At 59.4% G+C, this 23,510-nt stretch overlaps 1 protein-coding gene across 1 annotated transcript; it reads right to left on the bottom strand.

The window, feature by feature from the left end:
- Nucleotides 1–308: 308 nt before the first annotated feature.
- LOC116639975 (TRIO and F-actin-binding protein-like) lies at nt 309–23,510 on the bottom strand. The gene is made up of 14 exons (XM_032416739.1): nt 23,334–23,510; nt 18,186–18,242; nt 15,551–15,619; nt 15,343–15,432; nt 14,863–14,972; nt 12,865–13,390; nt 12,107–12,217; nt 6,555–6,702; nt 4,759–4,861; nt 4,052–4,211; nt 3,857–3,970; nt 2,758–2,844; nt 1,785–1,948; nt 309–1,048 (listed from the first exon to the last, which is right to left on the bottom strand). The coding sequence occupies exons 1-13, from the start codon at nt 23,508–23,510 to the stop codon at nt 1,787–1,789; spliced, it is 1,914 nt and encodes a 637-aa protein (XP_032272630.1). The 3' UTR covers nt 309–1,048; nt 1,785–1,786.

The raw sequence follows: 23,510 nt of genomic DNA, 5'->3' as shown, positions 1-23,510 counted from the left end.
GGGCAGAGCTTCAGCTCCTGTCCTTCCTCCGAGGCCTGGGCCTAGGGCCCACTTCAGGCCTTCTCAGACTTGGAGACGACATGAATCACTGGGGGATCTGGACTTGTACTTCTAACCAGCTCCCTGGTGACCCTGCTGCGGCTGCTGGTCGGCAAACCCCACATGGTGCTGCAAAGCTGTCACCGGCCGGCCGGACTAGATTCTCGCCTCCCTTTCCCTTCAGGAAGGGTGCGGTGCTGGGGGGGGCGTGGGTGGTGAGGCCCCAACCTCCACAACCCGCCCTGCCCCAGCCATTCTGGACACCAGAGCTGCGGGAACATTTTATTAAGTTAAGAAGGCTCATGGAGCAGGAGAGGAGCCTTCATGGCGCGGCTCCAGATTTTCCACGTCCAGCACCCCCTCGGAGGAGGAGGAGGTGAGGCCTTAGGGACAGCTGCCGGCTCCCTCTGCCCGTCTGTCCCTCTGTCCAGAGTCCCAAGGTGTGGGTCGCCTCAGGGCAGGAAGTAGTTAGTGGGAGGTAGGGAAGGAAGAGGGTGGCTGGCTCCCTGCCTCTCCCACCAGAGTCCACCCTGCCCCGGCCGCTGCTGGGCCTCTGCTAGACCCCTGGGGCAGGGCCACGGGCCCAGAAGCCCGAGCAGGGGGCTAGGGCCAGAGGGGGAGCCCGTGATGGAGGCACATGGCCACCAGGAATTGCTTTCTTCAAAGTATAAAGTGTTTTTGGGGGAAAAAAAAAAAGGGGGGGGGGGAGAAAATCTATATAAAAATCTCTTCACATATAAAATCCTGAAGAAGGTGCAAGGTAAGACCCAGTGCGAGGGGCGCGCTCAGATACGCAGAGTGTGTGTGTGTGTGTGTGCGTGCGTGTGCGTGTGTCTGTGTGTGTGCGTGCGTGTGTGTGTGTCTGTGTGTGGTGGGTATGAGTGCACGTGCGGCCCACAGAGGGTGGGGAGAAAGCTTGGCTTCTGACTTCCATCCAGCAGGAAGGAGGGCGACTGACTGGCCCCCTCAGGCCGGGGGACGGTCTGCCGCGGAGCTGGGCCACCAGGACCTGGAAGACAAGAGTCGGGGAGCTGCGCGCTTAGGCCAGGCAAGGGTGGCCCGGAAGGCTGGGCCAGACCTGCGCCTGCTCCTCCGGGCTTCTCCCCACATAGCCTGGCCCCCAGGGTGGCCTCTCCCGACTGCCTCAGGCAGTCCCCAAGGATCAGTCCGGAAGCAGCAGCCCCTGGCGGATGGGGCGTTAGGAGAGGTAGCATCGGAACGCTCTGAAGCCTGGGAAATCAGACTAAGTCAGGGGGCCAAGCTCCACCCGGGATGTCAGAGGCGTGGAACTCGGGGGAAGGAATGCTGTCACTGATCAGTGACCCGCGCCATGCTGCCAGCTTGGAAGGTGGGGCAGGCACGCTGGACCTGCAAGGGCATGGGGGTTCCTGACGAGGGGTGTGGGCTCATCAGCCTGCGGGTGGGGCGCGGCGTTAAGTGCCTGCTGTCGGGGGGCGCACGTGGCAATCATCGGGCCCTGAACTGCGCCCCCCCACCTCTGAAGACACGCGCTCAGGTTTACAAAGCAGCCTCTGGCTGAGTGACCCACCGACAGCCCCCCACCCCATGTGGCTAGTGTCGCTGTCCCCGTTTACAGAAAGGGAAACAGAAGCCATGAGAAGGGAGCGTCCCGGATGAGGTGGCACCGTGAGTCGGGTGTGGGTGAGCCTTGAGCTCACCTCCCCAGGCCCAGTGCCCCACCAGGCCTCAGCCCTGCTCGGCCCTGCCCACCCCGTGGCTCTCACCTCTACTCGGCCAGGCTGTTGCGCATGGCTTCCTTCTCCTGCAGGGCAGCCACGGCGAGACGCAGGTGCTCCTTCAGCTGCTCGATCTCCCGCTCCGACCGGGTCTTGATGTGGTTCAGCTCCACATACACATCCTGGTATTTCCCCGAGGTGAAGCGCTTGTCCTGGGAGGGCGCAGGAGAGCCGTGAGGGCATGGAGGCCCCCTTCCTGGCCCTGCCGACCCGGCCCATCCCCACCATGCTCCCTGCCGGCCGGCACAAAGCCGCCAGGCCCCTCCATGGCCTAGTGGCCTGTCCTTCCCGGTGGCCCCTCGGCATCCCCGGGCCTAGGTGCACCCTCCCAGCATGGCCCAGTGATGGCTTCCAGCATCGTTTTCGTCCCTCAAGACGGGAGCTGAGGCTCAGGGAGGGGAAGCTTTTGTCTAAGACCACTTGGCAGTGAGTGGCCAGGGCACGAACCAGGTCAGCCTGGCCCGGGGCTGGGGCCCCTTCTGTGAGTCTGACTCACACATCTTCATGGAGCCACCAACACACGGGGGTGCCAAACACACAGGGACATAGCATGGGGTAGGCCGCAGACTCACAACCCTGGGCCGAAATCCTGGCCCTCCCCACCGCCGGCCACACGGCTCACTCCTCATTGGAACGCGGGCGCCCCTTCACGGGACCTCGGGCCTTTTTTGTTCACAGCTGTCTCCCCAGCACCGAGCACAGTGCCCAGCATACAGCAGGTGCTCAATAAGTATTTGCTGACTAAATAAAGCAAGTGTGGCCGTGGGCAAGTCACTCAACCTCTCTTAGCCTCAGTGTCTTTGTCTGTAAATAGGGACAAGGACACCTACAAGGGAGAGATGCGAGGAGGGCCACGAATGAGGAGGTGAGGAGGGGGCTGGCACAGAGCGGGTGCTCATGGGATGGGGCACTGAGGCGCGTCCAGAGGCTCCCTGCCCACGAGCTCCGAGGCAGACCCTACCTGCTGCAGCATCTGAAGCTCATCCCGGAGACACTGCACCTCCTTCTTCAGGTACTGGAGCTCATTCTCCTTCACTCGAAGCAACACCTAGGGTCACGGGTGCCGGGCTGACCCAGGGCCACGGCACCGTGCAGGCCGGCGTCTCTCTGCTTCAGGCCCCGGACTGTAACTCCCAACCTGCACCGGGACCCACCACACCCCAGGGCCGGGCTCCTCCAGGAAGCCCTGGTTTCTTCTGGCTCTCTCACCTCTGTGCACACAGTGAGTGGGTGTCTCACGACCACCTCTGCTGCTGTCCCAACACAGCACCCGGCCCTCAACGTGAGGGCACAGAGGGTGACCTCCAGGGAGCCAGAGAGTGCGGGCCTCCCTACGAAACACCTCATGAACCCCTCCCCAAAGTCTGAGCTGCAGGGCTTGCTATTCTGACTTGACCAAATCAGAGACCGGTTCGGCCAGGACTGGGGAGGCTTAAAAGCTTCGACTCTGGAGCCAGACTGCCAGGTTCAAACCCCGACTCCTGCGCTGACTAGCCGCGAGACCTCAGGCAAGGTACCTGACCTCCCTGCGTCTCAGTGTCCTCATCTGTAAACAGGGACAGGAAACAATATCTACCTCGTCGGATTGTCACGAGGATTCAACGAGTTAACTTACAGACATTCCAGACACAGAGTAAAGCCGTATACAAATTTTCATAAAATAAAATCAAGTAAAATAAAATAAAATAAAATAAAATAAAATAAAATAAAATACTAGGGGATCGGGGATCACACACATTTTCTCACTCCAACTTTCCCCAGTAAGGGGGATGCTAGCCTCCTTTTACCAAGGAGCTCCTGGGGCTCAGAATGGTGGGGTGACTTGCCATGGTCACCCAGCAGCTAGGTGGCAGGCCCCTGATGGGAGGGCTGGTCTCTGGTGGTAGGGCTTTGTCCCAGGTGCCCATCCCAGCTGCGCTGGCTTCTCCCCCTCTGGGGCCCGGCCCCACCGAGCGGTGCCATTCCCTGCCGCAGGGCACACCCAGCCCGTCGGGGTGCAGAGCAGCAGCCAGGCTGCCTGGCACCGGGGTGGGGGGGGGTTGGGGGGGGTGGGCGCTCACCTCCAGCTCACAGGAGCTCCGCTGGCTGCCGCGCCCACAGCCGTCACCCACGCCCTGCGAGGCAATGAAGCCACGCAGCCGGTCGATCTCCTCTGACAAGCGGGAGTGCAGCTCCTGGGAGGCCCGGGACGGTCAGCGCGCGGACGAAGGACCGCTGCGCCCGGGGCCCCCGCCCCCGCCCCGGGCCGCGCTCACCTGGTTGTGGCGCAGCAGCTCCTGGCCCTCCTGCTGGCAGCGCCGCAGCGTGTGTTCCCGCTCCTCGGCCTGCCGCGTCAGGGCGCCGATCTCCAGGCACTTCTGCGAGTACTGCTCCGACAGCACCTGCAGCTCCCGCTTCAGCGCCGCCACGTCTGACCTGTCCGGGGCAGGGGCGGGCACGGATGGCGGGGCGCTCGGCTCGGGGGAGGCTCAAAGCAGCTCAGGACTCCAGGTTCCTGCTCTGCTTCTGCCTTCAGCCCACTGGGGGCGCTGTGAACTGGTGACAGCCTCTTAGGGCTGCGGGTGACGCCTCGATGAGGTGGGGGTTAAGCCTCCAAGGCCTCTAGAGCCCTAACAGTCCAGAGCTGTCCTCTGCGGTGGGGACACCTACTGGCCAAGGGTGGTACTGCAGCCCAGCTCTAGGGGACACGAACCAGGGGAGGCCGCAGAGGCTGAGACCAGCTGGACAAGAAGGGGCCTAAAGGACTATCTATGTGGACTGGCATGGGGGTCTGGCTGAGGGCCCCCTGCCTCTGTCCCCTGTGCCCGGTGACTGGGTCAGGAGTCTCAGCTGGGGGCAAAGTGTTGTATCCTCTGCCAAGGGACCTCAGCACAGGTTCCTGCCTCATGAACACCAGGGTGGGCAGCCCCTCGCTCAGAATGAGGCCCAGCCCACAGACCCCAGAGTCTAGGTGCCATCTTACTGGTGCTGCTTGCGAAGGCCATCGGGGCCCTGTGGGAGACTCCGTGTCTTGCTCAGTTCCCGGCTCAGCTCCTCCTGGTAGGCCTTCTTCATGGCTTCGATGGCTAGAAGCAGGGCAGAGGCATGAGGGGAGCTTGGGGAGGGGTCAGCAGCAGTAGGCTCCACCTCCCCCAAGACCCCACATGCACCACGCAGACAGAAGCTAAGAGCACCGGACCGGGCTGTCTCAGGAACTGCATGGCTTTAGGGAAGTTGCTCGACCTCTCTGAGCCTATCAAGGGAGGATACCAATCCCTGTCTGCTGGGGTGGGACAGTGCTGGGCAGACACCTCAGGACCTGACCTCTTGTCAGTGACATCCAGGTGGGACCCCACACAGCCCACCACCCCTGCAGAGCCTGGACGGTTCCTTCACAAGGCCAAGCTCCCTGGCCCAGCCCGCTGATCGTACCCAGTGCAGGGACTGCAGCTGGTACAAATCTGTGCGACTTTTCACAGGGGAGTTAACCCCTCTGTGCCTCGGGTCCCTTGTTGGAAAGCGGGGAGAACAACAGCCACCTTCTGTTGCGGGTTATTGGAAGACCTGTGTAGAGCATTTAGAGCACTGCCTGGCCCAGAGTAGATGTGCAGAGAGACTCCGCTGGCTTATCTTCCAGACTGTGAGCAACCAAGGACCAAGTGTTTTCACACTCACACAGGGTGGTTGGGAGGATTAAACAAGCTGTCGTCCATAATCTTATCCATAATTCTAAAATCCAAAGGCTCACAACACTGGAAGTTTTTCATAACTTTCGGTGGCAATCCCTGACCTGAACAGATGCAAGGCTATCTGCGGTCAGTCGTAGCCCACTTGAGCGTAACTCCGAGAAGTTTCACCATGAAAGTCTCAGCGCTATATTTCAGGGAAGAGCCCAGACTGCTGGGAAGGGTATCTAATAGGTGTACTAGGTTATCTTCCTAAAATGCAGGACACACTGGCTCCAGGGTTTGGGATGAGGGGCCGAAGGCTTGCGTGCGTGAAGCATGTGACACAGCGCTGGCAGGTGGGAAGTTCTAGATCAAGTGACTTCTCTCATCATTCCTATGATTCTGCAAACCCCATGAGGGTGCTTAGGATGTGCCAGGCCCACACGGGAGCTGCGCAGGGCACACAGGGACGGAGGGAGATGTCGGACATCTCGGGCGTTCCTGTTTCTGGCTTGGGAGAGCAGAGGGTGGACTTCAGGGACCGGCTCTGCAGTCAGGGTGCTCTGAGCTCCAACTCCGGCTCTGCCATCTCCAAGCTGTGCCGTCTGGGACAAGTCACTAACCTCTCTGAGCCCCAGTTCCTCATCTGTGAAATGGGGTCCCTCCATCGGGCACTGCAAAGAGCTAAGGGTGCTTGTGTGGGGAACGGGGCTTAGCAACAGCTCACAGCTTTGCTCCGGCCCTCCCCAGGGTCTGGCCCTTCCCCCCACCAACCCCCGGTCCGCAGCTGAGCAGTCTCTACCCAGCAAATGGTGCACACATGGGCATGGAGTTGGAGCTCAGTGCGTGCGTGCGCCTTGGGGTGAGATCCCCAGTGGCTGCTGGCCCCTGAGGGAGAGGAGTCACAACCCAGGAGGACATGGGGGTTGGGGGGGGGGCTTTTATTGCCTCGGTTTCCCCTTCTCATGTAGGAAGAGGCCAGTTCTGGGGACTCCACCCCCTCCTAGACCCCTTTCCCAAGTTTGGCACTGAGACCACCCCCTTATTTAAAGTCCTCCCCGATTTCAGCGAGGAGCTGCAGCGAGAGGCTCGTGGGGCCCGGGGTCCTCACCTGAGGCCGTGGCCGCCGTCTCCTCGGCCAGGAGCCACTCCTTCTCCTGCTGCAGCCGCTGCAGCTCGCGCTCGTGGTGCCTCTGCAACCCCTCCATCACCTGCTGGTGTGAGGACTCCATCTCGGCCAGGCTGCGCTCGCACGCTTCCTGCGGGCGGGAGGCCAGCTTCGTCCCGGGGCTGCCCGGACGGTGGCCCTTCTCCAGCCCCAGGCGGTGAGCCTCAGGGGCAGGCCCATCCCGGGCCGGCCATCTCTACCTCTCCTCCCTGGGGCCCCGCACCACCGACCACACCTGCCCCTGCTCCCCCAGTCCACAGACCTCACCCTGTCACTCTCCTGCTCCCAACCCTTCGGAGGCTCCTATCCAGTGGGGTCAAGTCCCTGCTCCTGTGTCTGATCCTCGTGGCCTCAGGCTGGGCCTTTCCCCACCAAGGAACTCCAGTTAGGAGAAATAATTCACGGCATGGTCACAGCTCTGAGCTGTAGCTAAGGCTAAGCCCTCTGCCTGGAACGTTCTTCTGCAACTTCCTCTTCCAGGGTAACGAACTTGGCCTGCAGTCCAGCTTAATGTCCTCCCCGCTCTGTCTCTGGACAGCCTCTCCCCTGCCTCCGAAGGCTCTGGTTCTGCCAGACTGTAAGTTCTCCAAAGAGAGGGAAGACCTGATCCAGCTCAGAGCCCCCCAGGGTCCGGACCAGAGCCTAATATCTGTCAGGTGCTGAGAAAGTGAGCTGAAATTGATGACATCACAAAATAGGGCCTGTAGGCAAGACTGGCAAGTGTTTCAAAGATTGATAATAGTCGTGCTTGGGAGAGTCAGCTGCGACAGGTGCATGGGGGGGCAGCTGGGCGTTGTCATCACATTTTTAGTAACCCCCCCCATTGACCCCACAGAAAGTCACATGTGTACAAAGACTCTGGGACAGGGGTATTCCCTACAGTAAGGTTGGTAAGAGATGAAAACCGGAAACAACACCTAACAGGGGAGCCCTTAAATGATGGGATCAAGCCTTACAAAGGCCCCCAGGCAGCTGGTGAAGAACAGAGCTGCCCACGTGGACTGCCCTGGAAAGGTGTCCCAAAAGTTAGGTGACGCAAGCTGGTCTCTGACAACATGTATGGTGCGATCCCACTCACGGAAACAACACAGAGCCACGCATCCGAGTCCACGCATGTCAAACACAGCGAAGGGCATGGGAAGATGCCGTGGGGGGCAGAGTAGGGGCGCCCAGAGATGCCCACGTCGTACTCCCTAGAACCTCTGAATATGTTACCTTACGTGGCAGAGGGGCATTGAGGTTGCTAATCAGCTGACCCTAAAATAGGGAGACTATCCTGAATTATCCCCTGGGCACAATGGAGTCACAGGGTCCTCAGATGCGGAAGCGGAGGCAGGAGGGCAGAGAGGGAGAAGTGGCCACAGAAGGTCAGTGATAGGGGCGCCTGGGTGGCTCAGTCGTTAAGCGTCTGCCTTTGGCTCAGGTCATGATCCCAGGGTCCTGGGATCGAGCCCCGCCATCGGGCTCCCTGCTCCGCGGTAAGCTTGCTTCTTCCTCTCCCACTCCCCCTGCTGTGTTCCCTCTCTCGTTGTGTCTCTGTCAAATAAATAAATAAAACCTTAAAAAAAAAAAAAAGGTCAGTGATAATTCACTGTGGGAAGCGAAGGGACCAGACTTTCCACTGCAGGCTTTGCAGACGAAGGATGGGGCCAGGAGCCCAGGAATGCAGGTGGCCATAAGCCGCTGGAGAAGGCGAGGAGACAGGTCCCACCCGGAGCCCATGGAAAGTATTTGAGCCCAGTGAGACCCCAGTTAAGCTGCTCCCCTTCAAATCCAGGAGATGATACACCCATGTTATCTAAGGTTGTGGTGATTTGTTCCAACAGCAACAAGAAACTCTAGGGATGTGCTCCGAGGGTGATCAAGGTGACACCTGGGGCGGGGAGAGCAGGCAGGGGAAGAAGAGCTCATGTGTTTATTTCTAACCTTTTGATTAGATTGAATTATTTTTGAAAATGTAAACATATTTTTTATGTAATTAAATTTAAGATCATGAAAAAGGAAAAGGGAAGAGCCCTGGAGGAAATTGAAGCAGGTAAGAGTATATCCCCCATGCCATTGGGCACCTCACGGTGTGGGGGGGACTGACCCCTACCTCTCCAACAGCGGCACCAGGGGGCTACAAGGACCAGTCTGGGGGAAGGGCCAGATGTTTTGAGTCCCAGGTCCAGGTGTTCTGAGTGGGGGGCAGGTAATGTCTGTCCCTCTGCATCTGCCCTCTGTGTCCCTCCAGTCAGAACAATAGAACATGGCTTTGGAATTCCACACACCGGGTCCTAATCCTCGCTGTACCAGAATGAACTTGAACAAGCCTCTTCCCCACTCTGAGCCTCAGTGCCCTCTTCTATAAAGCGGGCCCGTAAGACCAACTCATGAGGGTCTCTAAGATAAGCCCACCTATAGAGATGGGAGCAACATAGGGGGTGGGGACTGCTGTCCTCACAGGGCCAGATGAGGTAGGCAGACCTGGCTGCTAATAGGGGGTGCAGAGGCAGGAACCAGCCCATGAGGAAGGAGGGGCTCCTACAAGGCCAAGTGCTGCTTTCTCTGATCTATCTTCAGGAGGGCCCAAGGTGTCCAGCTGCCACCTCTGACATGGACCAAAGCAGATCAAGAAATGCCTGCTACTCCCTCTGCAATAAGCTGGGGGAAGGCCAGAGGAGGCAATGGTGGCCCCGGCAGGTGAAGCCCCAGAGCCCCCAGCTGCTGTCCTATGTCGCAAGCCCCACAAGCTGAAAGAAGGGCTCCCAGCTGGACTAAGATACCAGGCTGGGGAATCCCTCCCCAGCTGTCACCTCTCTAGGGTCCGCTGACTCCCCAGCCACCTCCTCCTGGGCCAGAGAGGGACACAGATGGCTCAGCTCCTCTTCTCTGGTGCTCACCACCTCTGCGGCCCCTCCTGCACCCGTCTTCGGCTCTGTTTCCTTATCATTCCCTTCTCACCTCCACCCCCCCAATTCCATTTGCACCCCAGCCCATCCCAACCTAACAGGATGAAACGCCAACAGCCCTTCGTGTGCCCAGTGGCCTCATGGGGACCAGGAAACCTGGACTGCAGACACAGGTCTGCCTCTAGCTCGAAGGTCTCACCTCCTCTCTATGCCTCAGTTTCCCCACCTGTAAGCTGAGCAATCAGAGCAGTGCTTTCAAACTTCACTTTAGTGGAATCTAATGCAGGTTCTAACAGTAAAATAGACAGATGAGGCTGCTCGGATACCAGATACCGATGGCTGTGAATGGAACCACGCAGAAAGGCAGCCCCTGGGGCATCCAAGGGCTGAGTACACTTTGAAGCCCTCTGGTGGGGGTCTCTGAAGGGTGTCCCAGCTGCCTCAGGCCCTGCTGTGGGGCCTCACCCAGCCTGAAGATGCCGCACCCACTCCTTCCTCTGGCCTCAAGGGAGCCTTTGACGACACTGGTCCCTCCCCGCTCCCCTCTCCATGTCAGGTGACCCCAAAGCTAGCCCCCCTCCCCCACCCAGGTCCCAACTCCCCCTGGCCCTGGTCTCCCTTCAGCTGACTGCTCCACACACCACTCACCCCATGGGGCTCCCTGGCCTTGCACAGCGGACCAGCCTCAGGGCCCCTGGGGGGCCCCCTGTCTTCCCTGGGCCCAGTCACCCAGTCCTCACCTCTCCTCCCTGCACACACCCCCCTGCAGCCCTCGCTCCTCCAGCCCTTCCTAGGTCCTGACACCACCCTTGCCCCCTCCCAAGCCCCCCTGCATCCCAACACCACTTTCCTGATGTCACTGTCAGACCCCAAATCCCCTCAGGTCTGAGGAATGAGACCCCAACTCCTTGGCCTGCCGGAGGTCTCCACTGTAGACACCTACTGGCCCTCCACCTCCCGCCCCAGCCCGGGCCCCCACCCCAAAACTGGTGCTTTCCTGGGCGCCCCACACAGCCACCTCCAACCCTGGAGCTTCTTCTAGAAGGCCCCCGTGCCCAGAGCCTAGGATCCCAGCAGTCTCTTCTACTTCAGGCAATGGCGTGCTGACCGGAGGTGTGAGATGGTTGTTAAGCGCAGCCATTTAAAAAGTTAAATTATATAAACTTACAATTAACTACAGTGAAAACAAAGGTCATACTCAAAATTCATCACTTCCTAGTTATTTCACTGCATTTTATTATTGTCTATGCTCTTGAGGTTTTTTTTGTTTTTTGTTTTTAAAGATTTTATTTTTAAGTATTCTCTACACCCAATGTGGGGCTGGAACTCACGACCCCGAGATCAAGAGTTGTGCGCTCCACCAACTGAGCCAGACAGGCGCCCCTATGCTCTTGAGTTTATTTACGTCTTCTGTGTCTTGTCTGGTGGAAATGCTCTATAATTCTGTGCAGCACATGTATCTTCCCAATTCGCTGTTCAGGGACATCAGCCATAGTGGGAGTATTTACACCATGGAAATTGGTAAACATTACAGATCAGGGCTTGATTTATTGTTTTGTTGATTGTCTGGACTTAAGCAAGGGATGAGAAAACACTAATAATGCAGATTAAACTTCCAAGTGCCAAATTTATGACCATCACACTGTAACTAGAACACAGACCTGGAGAAAATATTCTAAATAGAATATTCTCAAAAGAAAACTATTATCCAATTCGGCCAAGAAGTTACTTGTGACGTTGACCAAGTAAAGTTCTGACGTATGTCTTCTCGTTTTACTCATTAACATGAACAAAACTGTCAACCAACATTTATGTTAGAACAACCCTCGTCTGCCAGTCGGCTGAGGATACAAGCATTTGGAAAAACCAGTGAAAGTATTCTGAGAAAAGTCAATTAGCTATAGATGGAATTCACAAGAAAAGCAATATATTTCGTATTTGTACACTGTGTCCTAAACCTCCTTCGTATCAGCAAAATTGATCAGTAATTATCAGTAAAATTAATCAGTAACATACGTTAGCCCGTATGTGCTTAACATACACACGTATTTTTCTGTCAAACCGTTTCCAGACATGGCCAAATGCCCCCAGAGGAACAAAATCAGCCCTAGCTGAGAACCACTGTCCCGGGCAGGCCCAGCGTCCCACATCCTGCGGGCCACCTGCTGCAGGGCCTTGGCCTGGCAGGCATGCGTGGGATTTCCCTGTGCTGAGGCAGTGACCCTGGGGGCCTGCCCGCTGGGGGCCCCACTCCCCACTGGCTCTCCTTCCCCAGGTGGTGTGGGAGAAGGGGTCCAAGTACAGAGTGTCCCAGGGGGTCTCACACACAGGCTCTGCAGTCAGCCGGAACCAAACTCAAATCCCACCTCTGACATCTGCAGCTCAGTTGACCTTGGGCAAGTCCCATAACCTCTCAGAGCTCAGTGGCTTGTCTGTAAAATGGGCACAGTGACCATGGCTACCTGCGGGGCACATTCGATGAGACGATGCAGATCAAATGCCTCACACGGGTTCTGCGACACTCCCAGAACATCAGCGGTTCTCTGAAACCTCGGCAACCAGAAGCCTGCCCGCAGCCCCCACCAAACAGCCCCTTGGCCTCACCTGCGAGATGTAGCCCGGGGGGACGTGGCTGTCCTCCTGGGACCTGGGTGCACCCTGAGGAGCCTCTCCCTGAAGACGCCATGCCTCCAGCTGAGCACGAAGAGACTGGACCTACAAGGGGATTTGGGGGGGGGGAGGTCAGTGGGAACCTGGAAGCCGGGAAGGGGGTGCTGGGAGGCAGTGAGGAGCTTTGGGTTTGAGCAGGGGAAGCAGCCTGTGGTGGAAATGCAGGCAAAGGGGACATTCCAGCTATTTCCTGGATGGCCAGGTCAGTGACCCAGGAGAACTTTGTCCCAGGGAAGACTAAACAGGTTTGGGAGCAGGACACTGTGGTCACAGACACTGATTACATTACGTAGTAGGTGGTCTCTGAGCCTCAGTTTCCCGTCAGTACAAGTGCGACGAGGTCTACCCTGTGGACCGTGAGACTGCTCAGAGGCTCACGTGAGCCACTACAGGGAAACAAGGCCAGGATGAGGCACACGGAAGATGCTGAGTAAGTGGTCTCTCCCTCCTCCTCCCTTCTCTGTGGTCGCTGAGGACAAAACTGGGAAGGAAAAAAAATGCCCCAAAACAAGAAACACCAAGGTCCAGGAAAGAAGATTCCAGTTCCTAAGAGTCTGAGGTACCAGACAGTGAATCAGGGGTGAGCTCCCCGTCACTGTAGGTATGCCAGATGAATGCCGCAGTGTGACTGCAGGCACAGGAGGGGCGCTGGCGGGGGGAGGGGGCTCCCGGAGGCCAGCGGTGATGCCTACCTCCTTCTCCAGGGCCTCGTGGCTGTCACCCGGAGGCCCCCGGCGCTCCCCGCGGCTTTGGTTGAGCAGGGCGGTGAGAGGCACCCGCTTGTTCTCCCGCAGGGGCAGCTTCTCCAGCTCCTGCCACTTCTTCTCAATCTCCTCACTGAGCCGGTTCTGCTGGTCCTCCGTCAGGGGGGCACCCAGGCCCCGGCGCGGCCCCTCGCCAGCCGCGGTCTCCGGGGGCCGGCTGTCCGTGGCCTCAAACCACCTGCGTCGCTCCTCGGAGCGCTGGGCCAGGTCCCGCTCGAGCTCCTCCTGCTTGGCCGGGCGGTCGAGGGTGCGGGCCGGGCCGCGGACCCGCTGCGGGGAGCCCTGCGTCAGCGGGGAGAGCTCCACGTAGTCCAGGGACGGCCGCTGCCCATCCGCCTTCCTCGGGCTGCCCCGACCGATGACCTCAGAGCCCCCCCGCTGCTCCCCGGCCTTCAGGGAGCCCTTCTGGGTGCTGCAGCCGTGCAGCGTGTTCTCCTTGTTGCAGTCCGAGAGCCTAGGGTGCCAGCAGAGCCTCGTCAGGCGGGAGGGAGTGAAGAGCCAAGCACTTCTGGAGCGCCACCCCTGGGCCGGGGCCCAGGGCCAGACCCCCATCTAGAGGTTCGGACTAGAGCTTCATCAGTAACAGACCCTGAGAAGCATCCCAGGGCCCACGCTTAGCAGCAGAGGCACCAGCAGAGCTGGGGTCCCGCTTTGGCCCCCAGGGACCTCATCTGTAACATGGGCCAACAATGCCTCTCACAGGACGGATGCGAGGACCAGGTGAGTGAAAGTGTGCAAAGCAAACAGAGCCCTTGGCCAATGGTGATCAAAGCGTTATTCCCAGCAGTGTGGTTTAAGACAAGGTCCGGGGCTCAAGGGGCTCACGGTGGGATAGGGAAGATGAGGTGACCAGTGACCTCTGGGTGCACAGAGCCCCAACTGTAGGAGTCCTCCCCTTCCGCCATTAGTAATAGCCGGGTACATCGTTGGCCGGCCAGAAACGACACCCCCCAGCATCCCTTGTAGCTGTGTGGCCATGTGACTGCATTCCTCCGCCCAGGGGTGTGAGAGGTGGTTCCCTTTAAAGGACCGGGCATGCCCTGGCCTGGGTCCTGGCAGGGACTCCATGAGAACTGAGCCAGACACAAAGGTGTGAGTTGTGGGCCGCAGAGCTGCCCCGCCAGGTCTGGATCACACACCTCTGGATTGTTCTGGAGAGAGAAAGCAAGCTCTCCCTTATTCATGCCACTGTGTCTGGGGCTTCTTTGTTAGAGCGGCTGAGCCTAGACTAACTGGAAGCCCAGCCGCAGAGTGCTCCGGACTCCACGCAGCGCTGCCACGCACAGCCCTCCCCCGAAGCAGACGTCACGCTCGGCATGACAGATGAGGAATCGGACACTCAGACAAGAAAGTCACTGGCCTGAGGGTGAACAGCCAAGGTACAGCCAAGCAGGGGGGCTCATGCTTAGGCCTCCCAGTACCCCACGCCGTTCCTGCTGTCCAGCAGCTGCGATTCCCAGCCCCCCCCCGTGGGCGGCAGGGTTTATACTGTGGGGGGCTCTGCCAGCAGCTCACTCAGTCCTCCTCCCCTCCACGCACGGCGACCTCCAGCGGGGTGAGCTCCTCATCCAGACTACCTAACCACACCCTCTCCCCAACTCAGGCTCAGACACAGCTCCCACGGCTCGGAGATAATCAGCCACTAGCGGGGGCCTCTGACTCACTGGCATCTTCTCCGAAGAGTCAAGATCCCTCCCCCCCTTTCAGGATGTGGGGGACTATAAAGGAATGGCAGTCAAACCACAGATCCTCAAAGTATTTTCGGGTGAGTGCCAAGAATGCTCCTTGCCCTCTCTCCATTTTGTTGATGGAGAAACTGAGGCCCCGGAGGTACAGCCACAGGGCCCTCAGCTGGGTGCCAGAACCCCACTCAGGGATGCAGGGGTAGGTGCCTCCCTCAAGGTCCCAGTCCAGCTTGGCACATACTTGGTGACATCCGGGGCAGAGGTGGGTCGCACGGTCTTCCTCAGAGCCTCGATCCAGTTTCGCCGGATACCCGAGGTCATGGCCGACAAGGTGTAGACAGCATCCTTGGTCTGCAAGTCCACCCCACGGGCAGGTTGCCACACGGCCAGCTCCGCCCCCAGCCCGCTCCCTCGCCACTGTGCACCCCAGGGAGGGTGGCCCTCTCCCCCCAAGTAGGGAAAACCTAAGGTCCTGCGCCTAGGGATGAGTGGAGGGTGCCAAAGCTCCCCTCCACCAGCTGGCTCTGAGATCTCCCCAACATTCCACCCTCCCTCCCCCACCAATGATCTCTGGGGCCTCCCCAGATAGGCCAGGTGTCGGCGGCAGAGCTGACGGCTCTAAGGACAGCGTCTCCAGGTCAGTGAGTGACAGGAGCCAGTCACGAAGCCCATCACCCCCCCCCCCAAGCCCCGATGCCACCCCAGCTGCACGGCGGCTCACATGGATCTGGAAGCCGTAGTTTCGCTGCACCGCATACTCGGTGACGTCCGTACAGGAGCGCAGGTCGATCTCGCCATCCAGCTCGTCGGCCTGCCGCAGGAAAGCCCACGATGGTCCACACCTTCCACTTCCCCGCTGGGCGCCCCCGGTCCCCTTCCAGGGCCCCCAGCACCTGATGGGGACAGGGAGCCTTCCCACTTGGTCTCACCTCCTCGGCGGTGGAGTCCCTGTAGTACTTAAGGCTTGAATCTGTCAGCACAAACCAATGCTTCTTCCACTGTGAAGGAGAGGTGGCAGTGAGCGAGGGGAGGGGGGCTGCGTTGAGGGTGGAGCAAAAGGGGGGTGTGGGCACCGTTCTGCAGCCGTCCTGGGTGCTGCCAGGTCAACAGTAGGGCCCCAGCACCCTCTTCCACACCGCTGGTGGCCCGTGGGGGCAGGGGACAGAGCAGAGGCACAAACTCCAGATCTGAAGCCTGGCCCCTCCAGGGGCAGCATCTGTGAAATGGGTTGACTTCTCAGTGCCTACACCTTCCCTTTCCTTCTGGGAGCCCTTCCCTCATGTGCTGACAGTCCCGTAGCCCTCTCGACCCTCTCCATCGAGATCACCAAGGCTCCTACTAGTAACCCCCTCCAGTACAGACCAGGAAGGGGTTGTGACCTGTGTAACGTCATTTGCCTAGCAAGTCAGGGAGCAGAACTTTGCACGTCTTTTCCCCCAGGGCCCTCTGGATCACCTCAGTAGCCAAGGACAAGGGACCCAGAGTGGACTGGAAGGTGGCCTGGGGGTGATGTCTGAGCGCTGGTCCTATTGCTCCTTGAGCTAGGTGCTGGTTACACATGTGTTCAGCTTGTGAGGACGTTCTCTGCACATTTATGATTTGGGCCCCTTTCTGCAGCGCCTCTCTGCTCCAGCTGGGGTTAGGTCGGCAGGCCACAGAGGGGAGGGCAGGGGTGCCAGAACAGCTTGATATTAAATATGCCAAGCTCAGCCCACCTCTGGGCTTCTGGCCATTCACTGGAATGCCAGTCGAGGTCCACCCACTCCCAGGGTCAGCACATGCCACCCAGTCCTCAGCCCTCCTGGGGCTCCCCCACATCACCAAACTCTATTCACTTTATTCTAAATACTTAGTTTTCTTTCCTCAAGAAGATGGCAAGTTTTCAAGGATGTGGCAGAATGACACTTGCGACTTCTTTCCACACGGCCTCTCCTAAGAAATAGGGCTTAGCATCCAAGAGACCTAGGTTATAATTATTTTATCCCTTGCTAGCTGTGTGTCTTCGATCGGGTATCTCGACCTCTCTGAGCTTCATTTTTCTGACTTGTCAAGTAGGGCTGATAAGAAGTCCCTAAGCCTTCTTGGGAGGTTAGAAGTATCTATCCCTGCCTTGTATGTTTCTCATGGCACTTAGCATAGGGTCAAGCACTAGGTTACTGGGGATCGTCCTAAGAGTGGCCCGGGTTGCCACTCGGGACCTCAACTGTCCCTCTACAAAGCAGGGCAGGGCTTCTGTGCCAAATGGTCTCTTTGGCCCTTGCAGCCTAATCTATGATGGCTGAGACAGGAGCCAGATGGAGTTCCATGGCCTTAGGCAGCCCAAGTTCTAGGCCTGGGTCTACCGAAGGGGCTACTAGGCCCAAAGAGATGGAAGCTCTGTGGGCCTGTCCCCTGTCTGTGTGCACCAAGGGGCTGGGCTGGCTGAACTCCCAGGGCCCTTCCAGTGTGGACATTCCAAAACCCTGCGAAAGAAGATGAGTAGCGGCCAGTTCTGGGTGGGGCCCATCATCTCTGCCCTCCAGAGACCCTGGGTGGGGAGGCTGGGAAGGGTCACTGGCAGGGTTCCAGGCCTTGTGTGAGCCTGGAGCGCAGCCACCAGAGGACCAGCGAGCAGGCAGCAGGAACGGAAGGCTGTGGGCTGGAGGGAATAAAACATGTGGGTAGGAAACACAATGAGATTCCCTTTGGCTCTGAGCCCTCCCCAGCATGCGGGCTGCACGCAGACCTGAGCCACGGACGCATGCAGGACAGAGCGGGGAGCCGTCCCCTCCCAGGCTGAGCGGGCAGGAAGCCAGCTCCAGCTCCCAGACTCCAGCCAGCCTGGCAGCTGAATGGGCAGAGAGGCCACTGTCCCTCCTGGTTCTAAGGATGGACACATTAGAGAAAGGGAAGGGTTATTAGCTGAGCTCTGGCAGGGACCCTACACGGCTCAGCCTCTCCGACCCTGCTGTCCACCCCGGAAAGAATCGTCATGATCCATCATGCCTATTCCATAGATGTGGTTCCTGAGGCCAGAGGAAGCTGTGGCTCGACTGTGGAGGCCCAGGCTGGTGAGACTTCAAAGCCGGTGCTCTGAGGCCCACTTCGGGGGCACGGGAGAGGTTCCTGCATGGCTGCGTCTTTGGGAATCTGTAATGTCTCAGGCCATCTGAGCTCTCTGAGCCCTCCCACCCCAGACCCTCAGACCCAGCCAGCATCATCAAGAGGCAAGAGGGCCGAGGGGCTCTCGGTGACACGAGGGGATGGGGTGTGGGGCGTGAGGGGCTAGGAGGCCTCTACTCCTGCTGCCCTACATGCCTACAGACTGTTCCAGCAGCCTGAGATGACTGTAGCCTCTGCCTTTCCACCCCCACAGCCCAAGGCCCACTGCGACGGCACAAGAAACGCCTGCACTCAGGGTGCCCACTCTGGGCCCCCCTGGGTCTCCTCCACTCAGAGGCCAGGCTCTCCAGAAGCCTAGACGAGCCGTGTTAGCAGCTCAGCCTGCTGGGCTGCCCCCAGGGACCTGCTGGGGCGCTGAAGCTGCCCAGGCCAACCCGTCCCCTCTTGTTAGAGCCCTCCTACCTCTCCAGGCTCGTCCAAGATTGACATCCATCCCTTCTTGAAGTTGAGCAGATCGGGCTGTGGGAAGATGAGGAGGCAGGTGATTTAGGCCTGGTGGAGAGCCAACCAGGACCGCACCCATCCTGCCCCCGAGTCCTGTGAGACTGGGTTTCTGGGGAGCCAGGAGAGGGGGGCTGAGGGCCCAGGTAACCCCCAAATGAAGGCAGGCTCCCCAGCCACTGAGGCAGCCTTGGCCCCTTTCCCCAACAATCTCTGAGAGCCAAGAGGGTAGGCAGGGTGACTGGCACACCCACCATAGATGTCCAGGCTCCCCTCCCACCAGCCTACCTCCTCACCGAAGAGCGGGAGAGAGGGGCCAGAAGGGCTCTGCCTATAGAGACCCCAGAGAGCTCTGAGAACAGCTTGAACCAGCAGGGCTGAGCAAACTGTCCCGTTCCTCTCACTGACGAGGCCAGGAGGCCCACCAGGAAAACGCCCTAATGCCCCCGCTCATCCCCCACTCACTGATCCTCCTGTGTTTCAACCAGCCCTGCCCTTTCCTTGCTTCCTGGAGACCCTGAAAGATGGAGCCAGGCCCAGGCTGGGGTCAGAGATCCTCTGGTGCCCTCCAGATCTCTGGTAGGGCCAGGAAGATGGGACCTCAGTCCTGGCAAGCCCTACCTGCCGGGTGCTGCTCAGGGGGGTGCGGGCCCGGGGTCTGGGGGCTCCCAGCTGCAGCATGTTCCACAGAGGCCTGTGAGCTAGGTACCACACACCACCACCCCCTCCCCGGGCCTAGATGAAGCAGCTACTGTTCTGGGCATTTTCTCTGGCCATGCCCATCTGGTGGGCTCCAGCCCCCAGACCCTCCCAGCCCACGGGCAGACTTCTCTCTCGTCTAAGTCCTGGTCCCCTCAGCACAGTGTCAGCTTCTGCCCACTGGCAGGGAGGAGAGTGGGGCGGGCCAGGCTGCGGGCAAGGAGGAGGCTGCCACCTGTTGCCATGGCCCTGAGCCCACCTATCAGCGCCGCATCACAGCCTCACCAGGCCAAGGTGTCTGGTTGCGTGGAAGGAGCCTGCGGCATGGCTCAGTGGGGTGGGCAGCAGAGACAGCAGCTGGGGACCGGAGCCACCAGAGCTGGCCACCTCCCCTGACCTGCCTTCCTCCCCATTCTCCTCTTCCGCAGGTGGGGGAAGTGGCCTAAGAGGGGCTTGGGCCAGCAGCCTGGACATCCAGAGCCATCCAGGGCCCAGGCTGTGGGGCCAGAGCCCCTGGATCTCAGCAGGCCAGCAGCCCCACCCCTGCATGGAGGCCCCTCCCTGCAGACATACCTGTCTGAGGGAGGGGACCCAGGCTCTGCTCAGAGCTGGGAAACCCTGGGGCTGTTTCCGCTGTCTCTCTCCATTCGTCCTTACCCTGCTCCCCACAAGTGCCAGAGGCTGCTTAGGGTGGTCCCAAGCTAAGACTGAAGACCGGCAGCTACGTCTGGGGCCACCAAATCACCTGGGTGACCTCCATTCAGACAGGGACCTCCAGTGACCCCAAGGCCAGGCACAATGTGACTAGGCCTCAGCAAAAACCTGCTGAATAAATATTACCCTCCTTTACCTTCCTGGTCTAAATTCCTGTGCTTTGGGGGCCGTCTCCACCCCTACCCCCTGGCCCTGAGAAGCCAGGCTATCCAGGATGGCCCACAGAGCTGGCATTGCTGTGCTGGTCCGGGGGAAAGCTCCTGGGAAGGTACGAGTGGACAACCCAGCCCACCAAACTGGGCCAGGGCTGGGAGATCAGCTATAGGCTTCCAGGGGTGAGCAAGGGCTCCCCAACTAGAATGAAAGGCTGGGACCCCAAGGGCTGCCTGGAAAGCAGAGGGTGGGGTGGAGGTAGTGCGGCGGGGGAGGACATCACATCCCCTCCCTGAGCCCTGGCTGCCTAATGTGGCAAATGATGGGGGGATGGGTTCTGCCCTCCCCCAAGCTTTGTGAGAGGGCTGAATGAGCTATACATGGAGAAGCTCAGTGACCCTCTGGAAGCTGGTACAAACATGCTGCACGCCATGTCGGGTGCTAGATGGCACACTGACCTTAGGGGGAGGAGGCTGCCAACGTGAGATTTTAAATCCGCTGACAGGGAAGGTCCTGCAGTAACCTGGGAACCCCTGTTCAGGGTCAAAAGGTCTGCTAGCTTAAACCTCTCATGCTGTACCTTCCCACATGGCCTCTAGGGCCCAGCCACCCTTCCTCCACCTGAGGAAGCTCACCTGCCCTTTGTCCCTCCAGGAGTACTGACCAGCTCTCTCCTCCTTTTGGTCACGGCCACGGCCACAGGTCAGCACTGCCTCCCACCTGCCTAGACCACTGACACAGCCCCCTCTAAGCACATGCTTGGCAGGTGGACCCCCTCAAAAAGGCCTAGTGTCACAAGTCTGCTTCAAACCTCCAGGGATGGCTCCAGGGGGCTTCAAAACAAGGTCCAGCTGCCTGACGGCACAAAAGCCTCAGCTCAGCCTTCCAGCCTGGCCTCCCCCTTGCATAGGGAACCCCATTTTTATATCATCACCACATATGCTCTCTGATCCTCACATCAGGACTCCAGGCCCTCCACACCAGCCCATGTCCTCTGCTTAAATACTAGGCTTCCTCCTCCACCGGGAACCAGGCAAACCCCTAACTCATGCCTTAAGACCCAGCTTAATTGCCACCTCCGAGGCCCCTTTCCCAGTACACACCACACCCCAGCCAGCCACCTTCCCACAGCCTCTGGGGCATTTGTGATGATCTTGAAGCCATTCACTTATCCCTCACAGGCTAGAGTAAAAGCAACTCACTGTTAGGGACATGTGCTGTTCACCCTCCAGGACCAAGGGGCTAAGGGAATGTTTGTTGAAAAACATTTTTTTTTTTTTTTTAAAGTACCAGGCACTGTTTTAGGCCAGGAAATCAGCTGCGAAGGGGAGATGTGGCCCCTGCTCTGGTGGAACTCAGGAAACAGACAGACAGTAAACAAGTGGACAGGTATATAATTTGATGCCAGGCAGGGGCTAGGGCAGGGGCTCCAAGGGCAGGGCTACACCGGGCTAAGGCTAAAGGAGGTAGAGCAGATCTGGACTCCAGGCCCAGCTTCCCGAAGCCTTTAAACATTTACCCATTCACAGCAGCTTTACCACTTGTTCCCTCCAGATATGAGCTCAGGGCTGGGGTCAGGAGAGGAAAAGGGTGTGAAGAAGACACAGGAGGGACACTAGGCTGGGGCAGGCTCAGGCATGAAGGCAGCCACAATGAACCCAGCAAACACTGTCAGTGGTGATCATGAGCCTCCTCTCTGCTCCAAAACCTTTCTTGGCTCCCCAGTGCCCCCGACCAAAGTCCAAACTGCTCCTCCTGGCCTTCGAGGCCCTCCTTTCCAGGCCCTCTTTCTATCTTCTCACCTTTCCCCAAACATGACCAGGGTGTGTGTATCTACACTGTTCCCTCCCACTAGTCCATTTCCACCTGACCAAGTCCTCCAATAAGAGGAGGCTGTCTTCCTTTGGAAGCCCCCACCCACCACAGGGCTATGCTGTCCCTCCTCCAAATGCCCCCACAGGCTGCTTGGAGCAGCCTCACCCTTGTTCACCATGCGCTTCCTCAAGAGAGGCAACAGTGTACATTTCTTATCTAGCCCCAGAGAGAAAGCTGGGGCAGATCTTGCTACAAATGCTGGCTCAGCCAGGGCCCAGCTATGTCACCTGGGGCATGTTACTTCCCCTCTCTACACCTCAGTGTTCTCATCTGTTAGATGGGAAGTTATAATCAACCTTAAAGGATCAACTCTGGTAATGTGAAAGCGCCCAGTTCAGGATCTGGCAGACACCCAGTAGGCAATGCAACCACCCTCCCCGAGGCCTGGGGGCCTGGGAGCCTTGGGGGTGGGTGGCCAGGACACTGACTCAGCTCCTCCCCCCACATCCCTCTCCGCTCACTGACCAAAGGGAGGCTGCTGACGACAGGAAGAGCCAGCAGGGAGGTGGCAGGATGTGCGGAGGCCGAGGAAGTCCAAGCAGCGGCCAGGTCATCACACTCACAGGGGCAGGGACCCTTCGGGCCAACCCCCAGCAGCCCAGCCCACTTCTTGTCAGGGTCTCCACGGGTGTGCGCATGCGCAGACACACCCTGCTCAACTCCATCACCCCACCCCCCTAGGCTGTCAGAGCCTCCCCAAGGCGCCAGCCAGAAACCAAAAGCAGCCCCGCCCCTCCCTTCCAGAACATCATGGTCAAGGGACCAGACTGACCTGGAAAGAGGCTACTCCTTCCTTTACGCTCAGGGTAACCTAGGGCAACTCACCACCACCCCTTCCCCAGGCCTCAGTTTATCCAACTGCGAAATGGGAATAATGGTGAACTCGGCTGTGGAGCCCAATATGATCATTAAGGCACAGGTATTGATGTGACTTGGGCAGTGTTCATCCCCAAGAGAAAGACAAATCTCTGCCATTGTGTCCCCCACCTCACTCCTGGGCTTGCCCACCCAGGGCCTCAGCGCCGCTGCGAAGCGGGAAGCCCGACAGAACACGGCATCGCTCCGCTTCAGAAATCCCAGGACGGGCTCCCGGACAGGGTGCGACGGGACGGCCCCTTCTCACCCGCCCAACCTCGGGCTAGCGCCCACGCGGGTAGGCAGCCCTCCCAGGACTGGCTCTGGGCGACCCATTCGAGCCGGGGAGCGCCTCTCCAGCCCCGGGCGAGACCCCAGACCAGGCCCATCCCCGTTCCTCCCACTGCCCGGAGCCCTGGGAGTCCCTACGGATCCAGCAGTTTGGGAATCAGGTCAGGTCTTCACCAAGGGGGCTGGAGGAGAGGTGGGAAAAGGCCATCCGAAATCGTCCGTGACTGGTCCCACAAAAGTTGCGGAGGGGCGGGGGGGAAGGGGCTGCCCAGGACAGGGAGTTCTCATCTCCTCGGGGTCGCTCTGGCTCCTGGCCCGGAAAGGTGAGGAGGAGGCTGGGGAAAGTTGAGGCAGGACGGCCGGCCTGTGCCTCTGGGGTCGCCCTGTCTTCCGGCCGAGACCTCCTCGCGCCGCCGGGAGGTGAAGGGGGTGCCCAGGAGGGGAGCGACTCGGCTCTGGCTCGGGCCGTCGCTCTCCTCCCGGCCTGGGGCGCAGAGGGGCTGCCCCGGGGGGGGCACTCACCGTCATGGCGGCGCCCCGGGGCGGCGGGAGCAGGAGGCAGGAAGGTGGAAAGGGCTCTCGGACCGGGCTCAGCAGCGCGGGAATCCCGCCGCCGCCGCCGCCCCTCTCGGCCGCCCGCCGCCGCTCCTCCGGCCCTTCCCTTCCCCGGCGCTGCCCCGGCCCCTTCCATCCGCCCAT

The sequence above is a fragment of the Phoca vitulina genome, unplaced genomic scaffold (genome assembly GCF_004348235.1).
Source record: "Phoca vitulina isolate PV1807 unplaced genomic scaffold, GSC_HSeal_1.0 scaffold19, whole genome shotgun sequence".
Classification (NCBI taxonomy): Eukaryota; Metazoa; Chordata; class Mammalia; order Carnivora; family Phocidae; genus Phoca; species Phoca vitulina.
This window is presented reverse-complemented; position numbering and strand designations above follow the sequence as displayed.